This window comes from Bombus pyrosoma, linkage group LG16 (assembly GCF_014825855.1).
Source record: "Bombus pyrosoma isolate SC7728 linkage group LG16, ASM1482585v1, whole genome shotgun sequence".
Lineage (NCBI taxonomy): Eukaryota > Metazoa > Arthropoda > Insecta > Hymenoptera > Apidae > Bombus > Bombus pyrosoma.
The window spans coordinates 6,657,195-6,679,938 of record NC_057785.1 but is presented as its reverse complement, the minus strand read 5'-3'; the positions used below and the strand labels follow the sequence as shown (position 1 = coordinate 6,679,938).

The following is a 22,744-nucleotide window of genomic DNA, read 5'->3' as shown; positions in this document are numbered from 1 at the left end:
CAATCCTTCGAGGTTTGAAACTTTTCAGCACCTGGAAGAAACAAGATTTTCGAACGTCTAACGAACAATTTCTCGCGTCCCAAACGTTACTTACCAACATTTTAAGACACCTTTTAATTTCTTAAATCTTCTTTCTCAGATCCTAAAGGGTAGAAATGTTTCAAGTTAACAGCACTTTTTATTGTGTTTTGAATTTCTGTAATTTATGAAACTCTCAAGGGTTGAAATTCACTCAGTTTCCAAGACATCAGACCCTGCGCCTTTTCCTAAGATTTTACGACACACTTTCAACTTCTCTAATTTCCTTCCCAACCCTTCTAGGGGTTCACGTTTTTTAAACGATCAACATTGTCACTGAATTGTTCAAGTTTAAGTAGTTTTGTATATCGTATACGAGTTTGGACAAAATTTCAAGGCAGCAGTCGAACATTTAGCTTCCATAATATGGTTGCGTGGCCGAAGTGAAAATTATACTTTAAAATACAGTTGGAAGGAAAATCGCGTTCTTTCCTTAAGGTACATCCTCGTCATCAGGATTCTCTATGATGTAAATGTCGTCGTTCCGCGTATCCGGCAAATCTTTTCAAGTATATTTTATCGAGTTAAATAAATCCTTTGAAAGTCGAAACACTTCTTCCGGTAACGAAGTTTCCTTCAATCTACAATAAATCTGTTACTTCCCGCTTTCTTTTTTTATTTCAAATTTCTTTGTCCCCCATAAGAGCCCTGAATACGATTTACAGTCGATTGCGAAGGTTTTACACGTTTCGACAAATTTAAATTTGCAGATGTAGATTTCTGGACATTTATTTGTAACTTGCTAATTGTACGAACGTTTAAATACTAAAAATTATTTTCCTCAAATTTCTTTGTCCCCCATAAGAGCTCTGAATACGATTTACAGTCGATTGCGAAGGTTTTACACGTTTCGACAAATTTAAATTTGCAGATGTAGATTTCTGGACATTTGTTTGTAACTTGCTAATTGTACGAACGTTTAAATATTAAAAATTATTTTCCTCAAATATCTTTGTCCCCCATAAGAGCTCTGAATACGATTTACAGTCGATTGCGAAGGTTTTACACGTTTCGACAAATTTAAATTTGCAGATGTAGATTTCTGGACATTTGTTTGTAACTTGCTAATTGTACGAACGTTTAAATATTAAAAATTATTTTCCTCAAATTTCTTTGTCCCCCATAAGAGCTCTGAATACGATTTACAGTCGATTGCGAAGGTTTTACACGTTTCGACAAATTTAAATTTGCAGATGCAGATATTTGGACATTTATTTGTAACTTGTTAATTGTACGAACGTTTAAATATTAAAAATTATTTTCCTCAAATTTTTTTGTCCCCCATAAGAGCTCTGAATACGATTTACAGTCGATTGCGAAGGTTTTACACGTTTCGACAAATTTAGATTTGCAGATGCAGATATTTGGACATTTATTTGTAACTTGCTAATTGTACGAACGTTTAAATATTAAAAATTATTTTCCNTCAAATTTTTTTGTCCCCCATAAGAGCTCTGAATACGATTTACAGTCGATTGCGAAGGTTTTACACGTTTCGACAAATTTAAATTTGCAGATGTAGATATTTGGACATTTGTTTGTAACTTGCTAATTGTACGAACGTTTAAATATTAAAAATTATTTTCCTCAAATTTCTTTGTCCCCCATAAGAGCTCTGAATACGATTTACAGTCGATTGCGAAGGTTTTACACGTTTCGACAAATTTAAATTTGCAGATGCAGATATTTGGACATTTATTTGTAACTTGTTAATTGTACGAACGTTTAAATATTAAAAATTATTTTCCTCAAATTTCTTTGTCTCCTATAAGAGCTCTGAATACGATTTACAGTCGATTGCGAAGGTTTTACACGTTTCGACAAATTTAAATTTGCAGATGTAGATTTCTGGACATTTGTTTGTAACTTGCTAATTGTACGAACGTTTAAATATTAAAAATTATTTTCCTCAAATTTTTTTGTCCCCTATAAGAGCTCTGAATACGATTTACAGTCAATTGCGAAGGTTTTATACGTTTCGACAAATTTAAATTTGCAGATGCAGATATTTGGACATTTATTTGTAACTTGTTAATTGTACGAACGGTTAAATATTAAAAATTATTTTCCTATTTTTGTTTAACGCCATTGAAATTTCTTCCAACATTACGTTACGCGATAAAACGAGTGAAACACAGCGGTTTAGGACTCGAGACGAGAACAGCAGTTCTAAAACTGTAGTTTCGAGAAAATATTAAAGTCGCCTGTCTGAATGGTAGTACAGTAACACGTTTATCGTTTCTACGTTTCCCTTAAACGAGATTACGCCGTGCAATATCGTATCGAAATCTGATTACTTAGGATAGTGGCATAAAAGAAGTTGGCTATAATTCTTACAGCTTCACAGTACGATTAAGCAATGCGATTTACCTGGAATATTCAGCACTTGTTTGGGTTACACGCTTCACAACCTTCGAATCGTTCGACATCGATTTTTACAATAGTCGCGACGCGGTTTCCAGAGTTTACTGCACGTTCACGTTGCATTATTGAAGTTTCCCATTGGAAACGAACACAAAGAGGGATACAAACTCTTTGGAAACTTTAAGGCAACATATCTGAAACGAATTGTTGACGAGCTTAGAGGAAAAATCGTGTTTGCTTCCTTCCCATTTTGCAAAAATAAGTAGCGGATAATACATTCTGATAATAATCGTATCTTTATACGAATTTCAATCCTATCACGGTCTTCTTAGTTTTAAATTAAATTATAAGTAATAATCATAAGTAATTAAGTTCTAGGTAAATTAATTATAAGATAGAATTTCTACGAGTACTTTAATTGTATTTTATTATATTTCATTTGGGCTAAATATATATCTGTATGCCATTTTAGTTGATAAACGTGATTATGAATTACATATACATATGAGTAATTTAGTAGTTTATTAATTTAATTCATATAATTCCTGTGGTTTAATTTTATGACAGGATTTCACGATGAATTTAATGAAGACAATAGGGAAGATGGGAAGGAATATAAAATCGAGTTGTCATTAAATTCGCGCGCGATTTTAAAGCTCTCGTTAATCCTAACAACGTTTGCTCAAAGCAGTTTTCAGAATTATGCGAGCGTAAAATGTAGAACGAAATAAATGCAAACGATGTCTGACTGATGACCGACTGTTTCTACTCGTCTCACGTATTTCTCTTGTTTTCACGTGTTTCGCTCCTTTGTGCGAATCTATTCATTTCATGTTGAGAATCTTCGACGAAGCTTTGTTCCTCAACAATATTTCTACCTGAATCGTGAAAGATTTTCAAATATCTAGATATTCATATTAAACAATTTTTGATATCGAAGAATTTCAAGTTTAGAGATTCTAAACATTAGAATCGTTGAACTCTCAAATATTTAAATAATTAAGCTCTTAAATTTCCCAACCTTTATATTTCTTACTTTTTAGAAATTAGAAAGAAACTTGAGATATAATTTTCCCCTTCTTACTCGATTCTCTTTTCCATAATTTCAATTATATTTCCCTTTGACGTTTTAATTCCAATCTCACTCGACTGGCACTCGAGAGGCAAACAAAATTCAGAAAACATGTTCATTCTAATTGTAATTCTAACCACCGGAGAAACCAAATTTCTTTGAAGCCTCGTTGTTACGAAACCAAGGAAAGTCAACGCAATGTTAAAAATCTCTCTCTCTCTTTCTCTCTCTCTTAAGCAACAAAAATACAAATGGCAAAACGTAAACGAAGGAATCATTAGACGAAGTGTATCACTGAAAGAGGACCAATAAAGTGGGAAAACTGTGATCGATCGCGTGAGAATGAGAGCAAATGGATGGTGGAATGCGTTATTAGTTTTATCCAGGACCGCAGCAAGCCAGGAAATTACGAATTCTAAGCGAGATCTCGCAAACACCGGATCCACGCTCGCGTAATTAATAACAAGCGATGGTTCGTTGCATGCATAATTTCATTTTAACCGTTCGCCGTGTAATTCCCTGGACCAGGATAAAATTTAGCGTGCAGTTTCCACGGTTTCTTTTTGTCCGAGAGGATTTCGATGAGAAGCAATTTGGTGGACAGCGGAAAACAGTCTTTGCTGCTGCAAACTTTCCAAGTCGGAACGTGGAAATAAAACGATACAATGTGAATCGGAAAGTCACTCTGTATATAATGCAATAGTATCGAACATCGCTTTCACAGAGATTTCGATGGTAAATTCTAGATATACGGACACTTTCAATTTGAAGAATATATTTCATATATTTGCATAACTTCGCTCTATACCAATATATTATGTAATATACTGATAGTAGTAGAAGTAGTTTGTTACCTCTACGAGGTTACAAGACTTCCCCTTTGCGTTTTGACTAATAGACAAATTTCAATTTAGTAAAATTATTACAATGCAATGTAATAATGCTAACCGTGTTACAAAATATGTAATTGTGATTTATATATTTAATGTATCTTCGTATAAATATATTTTGTGATCAAGTTCGAAGCTCGCGATACTTCGACACCTCTTTAAACGCTTCAGTGCCTCGATATACAAAACACTGCTTTGACTCTGAAAATTCTTTTCCCGTTATAGAGATTGTCTTTCTTTTTATAATTATTTTAATTATTCGTATTAATAGCAATTTTACCGTGACTCAATCCCAGAGGAAGTGATTATTTTTATACGGTGGAACACGGGTAATTCTATCTTTTTCCGAAAACCACCACTTTTTCAACAATGTGTGGCTCCTCCCTGTTTCCTTTTGAAACAACGTCGCGTCCACGGAAATTCGATTTTCAACGTCCGATGGTGCTTCGACTACTGTTTTATTTCTTTCTCCTTTTTTATTTTCTGGGTCGAGTTGCCGCTTGTTTTTCGTGTCACCGAAATAAACTCGAGCAGGGAATTGTTATTTTATTTTCGAAGGTCTACAAACACAAAAATAAAAACAGGCCGATGTAATTGAATTAAACAGAAATTCTGTTATTCCTCTACGCACGTACATATCTCCAAATTGTACGTTTAATTCGACGGTACAAACTGTTATTACCTTTACAATAGACCGTAATTACCTTTAAAAGCGGATTTTTTCATAAGGATACGCGCACGGTATTAATTAAACTTTCCATTAATGTAAATTTTATACGAGAAAAAGATCATTGGTTTTTTATACGAACCTTTTAGTTTGCATATTACAGAAGCTTAGTTTTTATAATACGAAGGTTCTTCAGAATAAATATAAAGGAAGTCTTTTTTATGGAAATGTCTATTATGCTAATCAAAGTTACGACTAGCCTTACGCAGAAGCAAATTACTTATTATTACTGCTGTATTTCAATTCTCGGAACATCACAAAGAGATATTAACTTTACGTAATTATGAATTTTTTTTTTCCAGAGATAATTTAAAAGAATCTTTGTTTTCCTTCTGTAGAGACGTGCATTACCTTAATGAACCTTTGATAAATCACAAAAGGGATCAATTATTCGTCCCTAATAATAAAGGTATCAATTAAAATGACCGTACAATGGACAAACGTTCTTTCGTCATTTTAAAGCAAAAGTTTACATGACAATTTTAATCAACGTGCGCATAGAATTCAACCTTAATTACCCTATACGAAGTACTGCTATATTCTCTTCAATAAAAATTCTCACGTAAAATGAATAATATTTCTTCCAATGTAATGCTGTTTTACTCATTAACAAGCTTCATTAACATAGCATATACGACCATACGTACATCGACTGCATAGAAGGCGTTCTTCGAAACCAGATCTCCTGGAAATTGTCAATTACACAGGAGTTGATTTTATTATTAAAAATGAAGCTTATTTTCTTCGCTGATAATTACTTCATTTAGAACGTTTACGTTCGGTCTGTCACTAGTCTGTCACTCGCGTTTAATTCGTCCATGGGGAGGAAACGGGAGACATTCAACTTGCCAGCCTTCTAGACGAGCCTGCAATCGCAAATGTAATTGGATGCTCGGTAGAGATAAAACCGCGTCGTGTTCGTTTACTTCAAACAATGAGAAGAGCAGAAAGGGAAGAGAAACAGAAGAATCTGCCTTGTAAGATCGTCGTTGCAGAAAAACAAGCATCTTCGGTTACAGATGCATCCGTCCTTTCTACTACAAAGATTAAGAGTTATCTCTTTCATTCTTGGATCGCCTTACCAACATCGCACTTCGAGTAGTCGCGTCGTTACACGAAGCTGTCTCGGTTAATAGAATGGACTTCTTGAATGAACGAAGCAATCTCACTATAGTTCGTAAACTGTCGTAGTGACAGTTCGATTTGGTCAGCTTCTTTCGGATTTCCAGCAAATTTGCGAGATTTGTTTGCAAGATGAAAAGCAGGACAATACGACGGAGTAGAAAGTGGATCGCTATCGAGAGAAGGTAACAGAGTTGAATACATTTTTCTTCTCATTTTTTTTTTTTTTTTTTTTTTTACGACTCTGCTGTCGTGTAAAGGACGTGTTCGTTATTTTCTCGTGTATTTTCGAGAGGCACGAGAGAAAGAGGGTGGCGAAGAAGAACGTAAGGATCGAAAGGGATAAAAGCACGGTCTATTGGGAGATCCCTTTGTGACGCGCAAGACTCATGCATAATACGTTAACCAAGAAATATTGCATAATTTATTGACCTTTCACTTTTCTTCCTGCTATAGAAAATTTTAATCATAATCGTAATGCTGATTCTCTGATTTTTAACATTTCCCGAAACGTCGAGGAAATCTGAAGAAGAATTCTGAAACTCTTAGTCGAAGAAATTTCAATTTATCCATTTGTTTTATACTGCCACGAGAATTACATGGTCGCTTTATTTCTCTCGTCTATCGTTTGCTCGCAGAACGATTCTATACCAACCTCTTGCTTGGCTAGCTCTGTATGGGAAATATTACATGATTTTTTGTACCTCGATTTCCCATAGTCACGAACGTTGGATTGATTTTTATTAAGTAACCAAAACCTAGCGGAGAATGTTCTGTCGAGGTTTGTCGGCTAATCCGTCCTTGTTTTCCTTCCATTTCGCCAGAAAATTGGATTGGGACTTGGATAGTCGCGATGAAGGTGGATCATCGATTGACTCTATACTATTGTGCTTGCGGGGTTTTCCGGTAATTGAAACCATGTCATTCTTGTCTAATTTACCGGTAAATTGCACTATTGGCTATCTTGCAAGCATGTCTCACTTCTCATTGACTTGTACTACTTACGTGTTTCATACAAATAATTCTCTCGCTCTTGTTCTTAGTCGAAAATTTTCCTCTTTAAAAATGGGATACAAATAACAGATCACACACACAAATTTGGGAATTTATATTTTGATTAGATCTTCTATTTTTCAAATTGGTAGAATTTGAAAATGAATTATGAATATTTCAATAAAATTTCGTTTTAGAATTTTATATGCAAGTTGGCTAGTTGGAAGAGTGTTAGTGCACTAGTATATCTGTAAATGTGGAAAGCATGGCAGGCCAGTTGAAAGGCTGATGCACGTATGCGTGTTTGAAAATGTAAAACGCAGAGACCGTGGCCATGCTATCCAGGCTGATTAAACGTAGCTATGTTCCCCTTCTATCGCATTCTCCTGATGCGGATAAATCGCGATTCCAGTGAATGGTTTATTATACGATTTTATTTCCCAACAATTTAAATATACAAAATATGATAATATATATAATATAGAAGCTCCTTGTAAAATATGAACTGAATTTAAGATACGGCAATAGAATATGCAAATTTCTTGATAGTGAAATACGAATTAAATGCAAAATATTGTCATTGATCGAAGGATAAAATTATTTCTCGAGATTAAAATTACAAATCGAAGGCGAATTAAATTGCGAAACGACGAAGATTAAAATTAACATTCTTTACGTAACAGAATTCGTTTTATTTCCTTACTGAAAGTTGAACGAAATTAAATTTAAGCTGGGAAAAAAGGGAATGACGAGTATTTTAATACGATTTATTTGAAATTGCAGCGAAGTATATATCTTTCCTCTAGCGACTTCGAACTAAATAAAAGTAAATTCGCAAAAAATTCACAGAGCTAAATTTAGAGTCAACCGCGTTCGAAATACTTTTTCACGTTTTAAGTAGAACAAACTTAAATTAAACCAGTCAACCGAAAACTAAATAACCTACTTTCAAAATGGATAAAATTACAAAATCCCTAATTTCATATCGAACATAAATATATCCATAAGATGAAAATTACGATCAAGCATGTTCGAAATATTTCTTCTACTACAAGTGGAACAAACTTAAAGTAGATCAACCGTAAACTAAAACTCAACTCACGTTTCTCCTTTTCCTATTAATTTTACATTATTCCTGGTACAAGTGAAACATTTAATAGGCCGTTTGAAATGTAACGACTAGAAGTTTCACGCGCCGTTTCGTGACTAGAACGTTCACGCACGATGTCGTGACTAGAGATGAGTTAGTACGTGTCAGGTAGCATTAAATGCACGTGTAGTTAAGTGAGAACTTGTCTCGACTCGTGCTGCTCAGGGAGAAGGTTCCACTGTCTATAAAGGCCAGGCCTGCATCGGAATCGTTTCTTCTCTTAAAGTATGTAGGTTACCAGTGACGTCATCGGCCGCCCAGTGACGTATGCATCGTGAAATATGCATCGCTGCAGCGATGCAGGTCATTGACGGCCGTGTACCTTTTGTGAGCAAATAAATTTCCAGGAAGTTAAAGCCCAATTTTCGAATAGTTAGCCATGAAAGATTGGGAAATTGGTAAAACAATTGAAGATTGCTTTTTCGTTGATGAAAAAATAGAAATACGTATGAAACATTGTTGAAAATTGTTAGTATAAAAATTATATATTGCGTTGCTGGTTAAGGGCTCTTCTCTTTTTATTAAAATTCCATCAATTTTTGGGTAGATTCAGACAGATTGGTCTAAAAATTTATGTTTTTTTTTTTTTTTTGAATGATTAAAAGTTGATCTACTTTTCACGGAGAATCTAGATTTACCTGGAAATGGTAATTGTTACGTTTTAATTAGAAAATTTGTGTCGTGTGTTAATTTAGAGTAGAAATTTAATTAGCAGTTGGATAATAGTTTGCCTACGATTGAGCAACTTTTACTTGCGACGTGTTTTCAAGTAAACCAAGAGTCGTGTCATTATGTAGGCGGGAACCATGTCCGACCATGTACGTCCCACTTCTACTTGTCCTCGTATTCACCACTTATACTTCGCGAACTATTATCGACTGGTACTTTAACAGTAAATAGAAATATAATACACCATTAATAACGAAGAACAAATAATAATAACAATTTCTCTTCTATAAAGATTTTAACATCTAAAATTTCGAACATCTCTCAAAAAATCAAATTGCCTTCGTTCTATTGAATTTGCCGAATTTTACATAAATTCATAAAAATCCATAATTAAATAAGTAATAATAATATAATAATTATATAGCAATAAAAATTCAAAACGTTCAAAAATCTAAAATTCAAGACAGGCCATCTGTGTTCCGACCGAACTTCGCATAAATACAGTAATTGCATCATATTAATAATTTCCACCATTTCCTAAAAATTCTACGATCTGAAATTTCACGCATCCCTTAGAAAGTCATCATCGTTCCAATTGGATGCCATCGAACAAAAGGTTCATGGAAAGTTGGAGTGAAATGAAATCGATGGTTCGTACATAATCTCGGAACGCTCGGCGCCGCGACGCAGCAGTCCGGACGCTATTAGCATGACTGCCGGTATCAAATATTAGAGACGAGAGTGTGCACAGTGGGAATCGCGTGTGTAGAGCTTTCTGGAAAAGTTATGGGTATTAACCCCAGAACGGAGCATCAGAATTCCCGCCGCGTGTCTGGGTTCGATCCCATTTGCAATGCAACTTTAAAGAGGAGGAAGCCGCGCGGCGAGCACATTCATGCGCATTCATATAATCGTTTATGCTAATGGATCGACTGCTGCAAGAAACAACACGTCGCGTGCCATTAGGGGACCTACTTGCAAGGGAACAACTGTTCCATTGTTTTAATTCCGATGTAACGACGTTGTTGCGGCTGAAAGGAGATGAAGATTAGGTCGTCCAAGTGACACGAGACAGTTTGTTGTCTTTAGAACGAGAAATCGTTGGAATAGGCGTGACTATAAAGCAAATTGTCGTGACTATAAGGAGAGGTAGCTGGACGTGCTGTTTGCCGCTCATATCGCTGGTAATTTTAGCGAGATCTTCTCGTGTACCGTATGATTTTGGTTGTTTTGGAATAGACGAAGACCTCACGTTTTTGTTATAATTATTACAATTGTTATAATTATTACAATTGATTATAGGTTTTGAAATATGGACGACTATATGGTGAAATATTTAGTATTGACGTTTGCTGATAATTTCGTGAAGCTTTATAGTTCAGTGGATATCGAATGGATATGTTCAGTGAATATGTTCAGCTTGAATAATTTCAATTGAATTATATGAACACTGGCTTAAAGCTAAGCTTTACTTGATTTGAATGATTAAATAACTTGAATTACATACACAATAAATTAATGACTGTATGGACATATATGAATATTATCATATAACTGTATAAACTCAAGCATTAGGATAAACACTGTTGAAGTAATTACTTGAAGAAAAACTCTACATCTTTACTTTTGTATATCCGTGACCTGCAAACTCCTGTTACGAAGAGAATAGAATTTAGTGAAACAAACAATTCGAAATAAAAAGAGGTCCATATTATTGTGCCGTTGAATATAAATTTTCTTTCGGATTACAAGGTCTAGAAACAAAAGAGCTATAAGTAGATTTATATTGCTGTTTCTTGTAGCCTTCAGCTACGGCTACGAGCTTAACTTTTTGGTAATGTCCTTTGCTAGAAATATATGAACGTGCTTCCTACCATAGCTTTTTCTATTGTACTGTAACACTGTAAGGTTGAGCGTCTCATGGATCAGCATACACTATACTTATACTTCTACCTTTATTTATTTCAATATATTTTTCCATTACAAATTCATCCACTCGTTGCTCTATCAGTCAACCTCAACAAACACGAAGGTACAATAAAACAGTTCATATCTGGAGTACATTTCACATCTGGCTTCAAACGGAACACGCGTAAAGAAAGAAAGCCAGTATCGAGCCATCTACTCGACAATTGGTTTGAAATTATTTTCCTTCAGAAACTTCTCTGGTTTCTTCGCTTAATTAAATACTTTCCAGATAGTCGAAACGGTGCACAGTGAGTCGAAGGAACTCTGAGGTTAATTGCGTTCTCGCCATTTATTTAATACTCGACCTACATGTGTAAAAGCTCGAGCTTTCAGCCGCTAATTTATCGCACCGCGGCTCGTTGTCTCTAATTGCCAGCCAGAGAATACGATCACCCTGTGTTCTCTCTTTTTCTTTTTTCTTCCGTTTCGTCCCTCGCGGCATCGTTGCTCCGCGATTTATGACGCGATGCGTGTTTTATAATGCGGTGGGAAGAGAAATCGTTGAGAATATTTCTGTCGCCGTGTTCTGGCTGATCGACGAACCGCAATAAGTTGCGACAAATTTGTTTCCCACCCCGTAGATAAACTTTTTTCCTCGCAAACGAGTGTAAATTGTTTCGCGTTGTTCCGAAGCTGTCCGCTCGCGTCGACATTGATTTTCGAATATTTTTGGCAAATTTAAACTTTTGTTCGTTAAACGCTTTGATAGAAAATTCTAATTTTTCCGGGGTTTCATTAAAATCGTTCTAGGAACTCGGCGTAGAAACAAAATTTTGTCAGCAATTTAAAATGTTATAAATTTACGCTGCTGTTTTAATGAAAAACTAAGGTCCCAGTCACTTGTTGAACTTCGGTTTTCACGGAACGGTTGCGACGCGCCATCGAAATGAACTTCGCAACAGGATTAAGCGACCAATCATGCAGGGCAACTTCGTTTGCTTCTGGTGCATGCGAAAATCCACGAGAATCGTTCTCCAACTTGTAACGCCCGATGAATACCAACGTACGAGGCTGTAATGGGAAGTTCTCAACTGTCCGTATGATTTTGTTATCGTGGAATTTTCTACAATTGGTCGCTTTCGAAAGCTTCATTGACCGGAGCGGAATAAAGTCATTGCGATTGAGGCGGAATTTATTTTCCAAGCAATATAGATCGTTAAAAATATGTTGGGAACTAGATACAATAATTAAGGATCAAATTTCAAGTTATTTAAATAGTTAAGGATAAAAGCCTTGCTATCGTGACTATTAATATATAGCAAAGTAATGCGTGACAATGACTTAACTACGGTCGGAGAAAACTGACCTATGAATCTCTAAAAAATGCGAAAGTGTGTCTGAATCGTTTCAAATCAATTAATTTAAATCTTCTCATAGCTGAAATAATAGGAAACGAATGATTTTCGTTTACGTGGGAAAAAGATTTTACTCCTAAATCGCATAGGTTGGCATTCTGATTCGATTCGTTTCTCCGCAGGCAAGTCAACTCGAATATTTCGATGGAACTATGTTCGAAGTACTGAAGAGAGCCTATTAAGCGAAGAACTCCCGAGTATCGAGAGGTAGGAAAGCATAGAAATCGATTTTGAGCGCTCCTAGCGCGAATTATTGATCTATACTACTGAAAGCTCCGAGCAATTTGAAATTAAATCTTTTCTGGTAGCTGCTTTCTGGCTGGTTAATTGAACTCTACATACAACATCGGTTTATCCGATTTTTTATTGCACATTTGTCGAAAGAATCAAGAACGTGATTTATTCGTTTAATTCAACCTCAATGGTTGACTTATACCACTGGAACCCCCGTATTTTAGCTAAATTGATATTTAATCGTCTCTTGCGCGGTACAGACTGTGATATTCAGTGAAACTCGAATGACACGCGTGCTTTAACTATCGATATCAGCTTCAGTTTCGCGGCTGACGCCTAAATTATCGATTCGTACCACTGGAAATCGTTAACCGGGCACATAATTCCAATTGGTTAACGGCAAACGTTTTATGCGCGCGTTAAAATCGGCCGATATACAACGACTACGTTTTATCGGGACTAATCGATCCTTCATCGAGATAATATTTCACGGAAAATCAGCAACATTGAAAAATCCTTATCTCTGGCTTTGAGTTTTTTAAGATAGATGATATTCTAGTAGTGGAAAAGCTATCATCGGATATTGGAACGTACGAAATAGAAATAAAAAAAATCCAAAGTATTCTTTGGCTGCCATAAAGATAGAGAAACACGTGCAGGGTGGATTAAGTTTAAATAATTAGCTAATTAATTAGTCGATTTTAATGATTTAAAATCTTGCAATATGAAACATCAAGTCAGGGATGAATTACCCTCTGTTAATTAATTCCAGTTACATCATTAAACCATCGCGATTGTTACCTTCGATAATATCAATAAGTCAAAATAAATGAAACAATTATTTGCACGCGATACAAATTCATCTAATTTGAATAATACTATCAGTCGTATTATACGAACATGTTCGCCGAAGAACTTGTTAATCGAAGAAAAGCATCGCTGATTATCATACATTAAACTGATGGGACTGTCAATGTCGTTTTTCAAACGGAAAATCAATTCCACCCCCTAATAGAAATTCGCCTAATCGAAATGATATTTTCCTACGTTCTTGTTAAGAAGCAAACCGTTCTTGAAACTTGAAATTCCCAAGTTGAAAGAGGCAAGGCTATTGTTTATTCGAGCATTCGCGGAGAGACGCTATCGCGAGAAAGCACGTCAACGGGAGTCGTAAATTCCCGCTACGATTAGATAATCCACGCCACGAAATGATCGATCCCCCGATTTCTGTTACGATAATAGGGGCGTTTCAAATGAGTTTGCACTGATTTAACACATATCAATTAATGTTTATTCCAGCAACTTTGTAAAGAAGATATAAATTGATAAGGTATAATTGAGCTTCGATTGATAGCCAAAGTTACAATGTGTAGCACGCGACGTACGCTTAGCTTACGGTGGGTGGGTCTAACGCATGGGACCATCGGATTTGTTGATGACAATTTCGGTTAGGAAAGTGAGGGCAGTAGACCTCATTTGCTTCTGATTGGATAAAAGAAGATTGGTGGACTAGGAAGGGTCTTGGCTGTCCTCGATAGAAAGTTGCTAGTGGGAAGCATCGTACGTGAGAAAACTAACTTTCCCGTAGTAAACAATGAACTTTAGAAACGATTGAGTAAAGAGTTGTTTGTTCGGTCTGAAGGACCTTAGCCAGAAAATGCCTGAGATTTATGATAGGTCCTTAAGACTATTGAGGGTACGCAGTAAGCACGTGCGGACATCTGGTTGTCATCTTGCCGGCGGTGTGTGGCGTGATCTAGGTAGGGTGTCGCCAGACGTAGCAGCTATCATCGTACGTTAAGAGGCAAAACTGGTGTGTTAAATAAAAATTCTCGATTCCACCCCCGCAATGGGAAATTATGTAACCAGAATAATGACTTTTGTGAACATTAAGAAACACACAGTATCTGAAATAGAAACCAGAGCGGCGATTATCACATTACCGGACTGCGGTTGGTTACGCGAATTTCATTTCTTTTTTTTTTTTGATTATAATTAAAAAAAAATGAAACTTGGGTAAAAAGATTGTTTATTAAACATCGCAAAGAGTATTATATATACTTTAAATATTTTAACCATTTTTGCATATTGCATACATTCTGTGTGCATTTCCATCTCCAAACTTGCCACAGGTACATGCAAATTCATCGCCTACGCGTTACAAAGCCAAAAACGTGTACTCAACGAATATTCCCCCACCGCCTATTGTAAATCCCTATCATGATCTCAAGAAATAATTACTTCAAACTGATTTCCATGGTTATCCCATTCAATTATGACGTAAATGATAACGTCCTTGATGAGGGTGGAATCGACAGAAAGCAGGCCGCCTGATAGGGGTGAAATAATGATAAATAGAAGGATTCCGCGGGTGTTCGAAATTTAATGAGAGGCCAAAGAGTAGAAGCGGAGGTATTAAAAATTATATCGGGCATTCCGCTGGAGAGTGCTGCATCGTTGGAAAAACGACGCGGCAAAAGAGATTGGAGAAAAAAGGCTGGAACAGGGGTAGAATTCCTTGAGGGACGTTATCAATTCTTGGACGAGTAATAAAATGCTAAAAGCGACGATTATTAGTCGACTGCCGCTGTTTATGTATTTATGGAGAATTTCGAGCAGCAAATGTCCACAGAATTTATATTACGCGAAGGAAAATGTAAAATATAGACAGTGTGTGGTATACGATATGACAGATGTGGATGTAATGTGTATATATATATATATTAATAAATATACATTTAGTAAGTAAAATATATAAAACATGAAAAATAAAATAGATTTTATAACAATTGTGAGATAGGACATATCTTTGCTCGAGCTTTACTTTTTTTGTTAGTGTTTGTAAAAATATAAATTTGCCTAATTATCTATAGTATAATTGTCATTTATAAAATTCCAGGAATATTTTTCATCATGATATTCTTGATCAATAAATTACGAAGATTATTTAAAAATATCATGACAGTTTTATATTGAAGAAATTTGAAGGCGTTCTCAGAAAATTATGGAAATTTATTTGAAAAATTCCCTGTACCTTCTGCAGCAAATATCATTTCTCTATATTCGATACATTAATTTGAAAAACGCGAAGGATATGACAAACTTGTCGGATCAATTTCCAATTGCGATTAATCTGGTATTTCAATGTGAATCCCTAAACCATCTTGCTGCTTTTATCGTATCGAAAACTCTGCTTAAGGGTTCAGTTTCAAATGACAAAAGATTGAAATTACGGATCACGATCAATTTCTCAATCTCCGGTTGAATATTTTACAGCTCTACTTTTATTTATAGGGAAACTTTCGTAAGTTCAGAATCGTATAAATTGCAGTCTAAATTATTCTGAAAGTTATTAGGGATTTTCCAGGTACTGTACGGAGAATGACGAGGTTTGCCGGTGTAAAACGTGGTCGTAAAGGAAACGAATTATTTCTAGCATCTGCCTTTCAATTAATTGCTGCTGAATATCTTGTTTGAGCCACGTGTCAAAACGAATGTTCAAGAGAACATAATTATCCGCGGAGTTTGCATCGTGGAAGTCCAGTCTCGTCATCAAGTCAACTTATTTAATCACGAATTTGAAACTTGGCTCTCCTTTTCGCGATGAATAGGGCCAATTAACGGGGCATCAAACTTCCTCTGCAATTAACGCTGATCTCAATTAAAAGTCCTCCGTTTCTAATTTATAGGAAACGATCTTGTTCATTGTTCCCAATTTCAGCGGAATATTTCTTATATTTCCGATAGAAAAATTATATTCAATGGAGTTGAAAATATTTCTTCAAAATACGACGATAATTTTGTATTTAAAAGGTTAAATTTGCCACGTATTATTAGAAACTATTTATATAGAAAGTTGAGGAAATTTATTAAAAATCGTTCTGTATATCTTTACCCTACAAAAATTAATGTACTAAATATAGAACATCCGATGCTTATTATAAAAATGTACTTTATCGAGACACAGAAAGCGTTCCTATTGATATTTTTTTTAATAAAATTACGTCCAATAAGGACTAAGAATTTTTTCACATCGAAAGAAGACGTATTATATGTATATTACATGCTGCTAAAAACACCGAACCAAGATTACTTCAAATAAGCCGTCATTTCATCCATACTTGAAGAATTCTTGCCAGAGATATCGAAATTTCCACAAACCAATGGCTGACAGTACGATTCTCCATGCTCTCATCCATAACTGATCTAAAATCATCCCCGTTGGCAAAATTCCCCGGAACTTGCCGGTTGTAGGCTCGTCTGTAGCACGGGATAAACTCGGTACACCGATACTATTGATTTTGCGAGAGGTGCAGAAAGAAGGGCGGCGGAGAAAGTAGAGGGTGAGCGAGGTCAACCCCCTTTTCAGGCTGGTTCGACATAAAACAGGGCTTTTCCGGGCTTAGGCTGGTTTATCCTTTAACGTTGTTCCTCTGCGGTAAACCGAGTCGGAAAAAATTGATGTTTAACCCTGCACTCAACCTCCCGTGTTCTTATTTCCGACTCCTTCCATCCTGGTGGAATGTTTCCTCTGAACGTGGAGTGCAAGGATCCTTATTTCTTAATCCCCAATTTTCTATGTCTATAACTGTCGTGGTAACTTTGGAGATAATATAGCAACATAGAGAAGCGGAAAATTTAGGAAATGGGAAAATAGTAGGTAGATATAAATAAGAAAATAGGAAAATATGGTAACTGGAAAACGGATGCTGGGAAAATAGGGGCAAGAAAATAAGAAAATAGTTAGTGGTGAAATAGTAAAATATGAAAATATAAAAGTAGAGGCTAAGAAGATAGAAATTGCAAGCCAAAACCTCACATTGCTAAGAAGCAACCAGTACTGAGCTGCCGTGCAATTTAACTTCCTCGCATTTCCAAGTGACAAATTATTCTCCAACTTATTCTTTAAACTGTCATTTGGATAAGCACTTTGAGAAATCGGAAACCATTTTGCAAACAAATATTCATTTTATTCCGACCTTCTCGTCCTAAAATCCTAGAATCTCAGCAGCAAAGCCCTTTGAACAATTTCTCCGCTCGACCCAATTGCTGCAACTACCTCGCAGGGTTCTTTTGTCTTGTACACACTGTCCATTATCGTAACACGTCATCCAGTAAACATAAAACACAAGGCGAAACACAGAGAAGTATCCAGAGCGTGGAATCCCCGCGAGATTTCACGTACCATTTGCCACGTGGCTGTTGCTTTACGACACCCTAAACGGAAACGATTCACAGAGAAAAGTCTGACCGCCAGAGAACCGTGAACATTGCCACGTGGATGACAGTTGAACGAGCTCGTTTTTAAATCGATTACAACTTGCTTGATATTACGAAGGGATTTTCGTAAAGAAAATAACGATAACTGGCTCTTGCGCTTTAGTTTAGGTTCATGGAACTTTGGAAGTAAAATGTATTTTTTTTTTTTTTTTAAATTGATTGGAGTGACAAAAGTTTGATATTTGGCGAAATTTAGAACATCGAGGAATGAAGAAAGATCAGGGAAGGAGGAAATAAATGATAGTATAAGTAGGAAGGAAACAAAAATTTCGAGTGAAAGGGAAATTGGTAAATGACACTGGAAAGTAAGAAAATTGGAAAATGATGCTGGAAAATAAGAAAAAATTGGAAAATGATGCTGGAAAATAAGAAAAATCGGAAAATGATTGTGGGAAATAAGAAAATTGGAAAATGGAATTACAAGACAAAAGAACTCTTTACATTCCGGTCTGACAATTTTCAATAATTAAAGAAGTGATTTTTGAAAGTTTCATGTTACATTTACTTCCGATTAAATATGCCATCGTTCGCACAATTACACGTTTGAAACGCCTCCTAATTGATATGCGCTTTCCACTTTATCGTTTGTTGTATATTTAACGGCGTTTAACGTGAATTTCGATAAAAAAGAATGACGAAATCGATCGATCGACACGAAGCTCCTCGACTCTCGATGTCGTCGTGGCTACGTTCAAACGAAATTACAAAATTGATGGAGTAGACGGGATTGAATTGTGATTTCCGCTGAATCTGTTGAAGCTGCTGCGATGGTTATCTGAAATATCAAACGTTAATCGCATTTGGATCTCCTCCAAAATTAAACCCGTGTTTTTCGCCAACATGTGACTTACTTTAACCAATCGAGACCATAAATGAAGCTCGACAGCTCGAAACCTACCCTATTTTCGTACTGAAATAATGCGTGTTCTTAAGAAAATTCACAAAGATTCATCTGTCAGGTAAATTTAGATCTCCTTCGCTGGAAAATTATTTTTCAAAATTTAAAGAAATCTATTCGTGGAATTTATGTTCCTCTAACTTAAATATTGTACTTCTATTTCTTCAAATATAAAAAACGTATTTTTATCTTCCAAGGTAAGTAAACAGTTTTATATCGTACATATCGTTGCATTTAGGCATAGTTTTATATATTTTCTAATATTTATAATTATCATCAACGCATAAATACATCTGCAGTCTAAACATCGCTATGCTTTTGATGCGCGAAAATATAAAGATGTTGAATTTCAAACCAGCGAACGAAATTGTTCAGTTGTAACAATTATGTTTAACCAGTATAATACACTAGAAATGATTTGATTATTTAGTTTATCTCACGCTCCATTTAACTTCTGGCTAAATTCTGAATTCAACTCTCACTCGGAATTTCTTACTTTGATAAACTCTCTCCGATTCCAATTCTCAACTCGCAACTCAACTATTTGAGCATGCGTTTTCCACAAGCATTTATCCTCACCTATGTATATGTGTACGTTATCTCTTTGTCTGCTTTTATGTACTTTTCACTCGATGCAAATATTCTTAGAAAACACTCAGCCACGTTCATCCATAGCTAGGATGATAAAATGAATTTCAAATCTCGCTAGACAAACAAATAGGAAGATAGAGGAATTGGAACATCCAGAGATAAGAAAATAGAAAAATAGGAGAATTTCGCTTAGGAACAACAAAGTTCCCGATCACTCCAATTTAATCCAATTTCACAAAGCTCTTGTCACTCCTCCAACATTTCACTTACTTCGATTTCCAGTATCTCCAATACTAAAATCTAACATCCCTTAAACACCAATATTCTACCAACCCAGGTAACAACATCACGTGACTCATCCACAATCCGAACAACCACAAAGCAGCCGTTATGGCAGACAACGAGGGCGCCGTGGAAGACGAAGAAGATGCAAAATCCGGCGTACCGATCTCCGAACACACGCTTAAAAGTCCATCCGAAGCTGTTGAGAACATGGCAGCCTCAGAATATTGGAAAACACCATCAGCTGCGTCATCGATAGCTTCAGAAGTGGTATCCGTAGCACGAAATAACGCTCGAGGCTCTTCAAATGCCCAATCCAGCAGGAGTATCCAAGAGCCTCAAGAGGAGAAGCTTTCGAAGAGCCAGGAAGAATTTAGAAGGTCTCAAGAGATCGGCCTAAATGACAAGAAGCCATCTTTGGACGAATTAAGCAAAGACAAGGTCCCTAAAACCACCAAGATGTATCGACAGTGTCATCGTCGATTCAGAGAGATCATCGGCAAACGCGAGCTGAGGAACGTGGAACTAGAGAAGCATCAAGGTGATCTGAAGAAGAGATTGAATATTCTGGAGTGTTCCATGCCAGCTGTGATGGTCTGGAACATGTGGAGAATGAGCCAGGGTACCTGTGTTCCTGGACTTCAACGAATCATGGAGAAACAGTTTGAAGGTCCAGCTTCTGGAGAAGTGTACTGCCCCAGCACACCTAGTAGGCACTTTGACTGTAGAGTGAGGGAAGTTGAGGCTGAGAGGAAACAGGCTCAAAAAAGAATGCAGGATGCCAAGGCTCTTTGTGCCGAGAAGGAAGCTGCATTAGAAGATAGGAATAAAAGACTGGAAGAAGCTAAGCAGTTGCAACAGGAGATTAAGTTAAGGATTGAACAACTGACTGCCGAGGTTCAAAAGCTTAGAGAGACTGCTGCTAAAGTGGAGGATGATGGGCAATGTGAAACTGGTTAGTTGAGAATTAAACTCAAACGTAGCATAACTCAAACAAACTATTTACGAAAATCGAAAAGCTATTTGAAAGCCTAGAAAAAAATTATTTATGTAATATAAAAATATAGTATTAAATTCTGGTCCTGATCGTTCTTTAAACGAGTTTTTAGAGACTAGTAAGAAACCATCTCATAGAAGAAATAGAAAATTTTAATATAAAGAAAAAACTTAGATATTGGTGCGAATAAAATAGAAATTCTCCCTCTCCTTTTTAATTGGGAGACAAAGTAGGCATAACTTCGTCCAAAGCTAAAATTAAAATCACATGTAGGTGAATGTGGAATAGTAGAGTGCAAGAAAAAATGGTTAGAGAAAGTGCCCAGCTGCGCGTCCATCAAGTCAAACGACATCGAATGTCTAGAAAAGCTGCAACAGCTAGCAGAGAACGAAGTGTACATGAAAAGAAAGATCGCGGAACTGGAAAGTCGTGAAGAAGCTTACATGAGGACCCTCCAACAAGCAGACGAATTATGGTGCAAGGTGGACGCTGACGCAGCCAGTACCGCGAGTGCCTTACAGGAACAATTACACATGAAGACAACGGCGAATCAACAAATGGCTGATCGAATTTGTCAACTAGAAGACGTAATAGAACAGTTGAGGAAAAGGCTGGCAACATGCAGAGGCGAATTAGAAAAATACATGAGCATAAGCAAGATAGAGGCTTTGATAGGCAAAGATGATGACTTTGCCGACGTGCTTGAGAAGGGAATACTAGTTGAAGTCCCTCTAAAAGACAAAGAGGTTGGTAGAGTTGAAGACCTAGCAGACGTTGACGATGTGGGTATCCTGGTTAAGGATGACGTGGTCGACAAAGATATTCTAGCTGTGGTAGAGCTAGTTGACATTGATCTAGAAGCCAAACCAGATATAGTTGATATCGACATAGAAATGAAACCTGATATGGTAGACGCTGCCATGCGCGTGGTCCGTGCAGACCTTATAGGCGTGGATGACGCTCAAATGGCGATCCATCCAGACGATTTTGCCTATGAGGATGAAAGACTGAGGCAAGCTGAAGATTATTTGGCAAGAATAGGATCTCTTTCGGAGCTGGACAAATACGGAGATGACTATATCTGTGCTTCGGACTTTATTTGCAACGACGTCGTGCTCTCTGAAACTGGACTAACAGAGGAAGAGATGATTGCTTTGAACGAGAATCGTGTTACACCACAGGAGTTACTAGAAAAATATGGTTGGAAGTTTGATTTGGCAGAACTGATGGCTCAACAAGCTACTGTGGAGGATGTGAAAATTCGGGCACCGGTGACTGTTCCACCTGTTGAAAAGGAGCAAAAAATTGAGGTTCAGGATAAAGAAGTAGAAGACCCTTCAACAAAAGTAAGGGTGACTATCGAGGAAACTATGGCTATTGAGGAAAGTAGAATTGAAGAAACTCAAGCTGTAGAAGATATTGACTCTGCCGAGGAATATGAATCACTAGAAGACACCGATGCTATTGAGGAAATTACGGATGTGGAAGAAGCTATCCAAAAACCTAGACCTGCAGAAGACTTAGAAGCTGTTGAGAAGTATGAATCTGTAAAAGACGTTGAGTATACGGAGAGAACTGAACTTGTGGAAGACATTACACCTACAGAAGACATTAGACTTGTCGAGGACATTAGACCCACTGAGGAGATTAAACCTATTCCTACAGAAGAAGTTGAACCTAGACCTGTCGAAGAGATTACACCCGCTGAGAAAGTTGAGCCTATACCTATAGAAGACACTACAACTGTAGGAGAAACTGAATCCAGGCCTGTGGAGAGACCTATTGAAGAAATTAGACCTGTCGAAGACGTGAGACCCTTCGAGAGAGCTACTCCTCTTGAACCTACCATAGTTGAAAAGGAAAAACCACTTGTAGATGAAAGGACAGATGTTCCACCAAGCGATGTTCCAGAAGAAAGAATTGACAAAGATAATGTCCTGGTCCCACGACAAGAGATGTTATTATGGCAGGATGACGTGGATACTATTCGAACGACAATCGCGGTACTGCTTACAGTATAATATTTATTAAGTTTAAGAAGAGAAATTATTCGATATAATTCTTCTCGTCGTTC

General features: G+C 36.5%; 2 protein-coding genes across 2 annotated transcripts in view; one reads left to right on the top strand and one right to left on the bottom strand.

Annotated features, from left to right (window-relative positions):
* The window catches only part of LOC122576262 (cAMP-specific 3',5'-cyclic phosphodiesterase-like), a 357,163-nt gene that overhangs the window by 311,307 nt on the left and 23,112 nt on the right, over window positions 1-22,744 (bottom strand). The gene's annotated exons all lie outside the window — the stretch shown is intronic.
* Window positions 1-22,744, top strand: part of LOC122576268 (FK506-binding protein 5-like) — a 73,678-nt gene that overhangs the window by 48,018 nt on the left and 2,916 nt on the right. Inside the window, exons 4-5 of the mRNA XM_043746320.1 lie at window positions 19,729-20,628; window positions 20,944-22,673. Coding sequence (XP_043602255.1) covers window positions 19,782-20,628; window positions 20,944-22,673 — 2,577 coding nt within the window. The 5' untranslated portion in view covers window positions 19,729-19,781. The remainder of the gene's footprint in view (window positions 1-19,728; window positions 20,629-20,943; window positions 22,674-22,744) is intronic.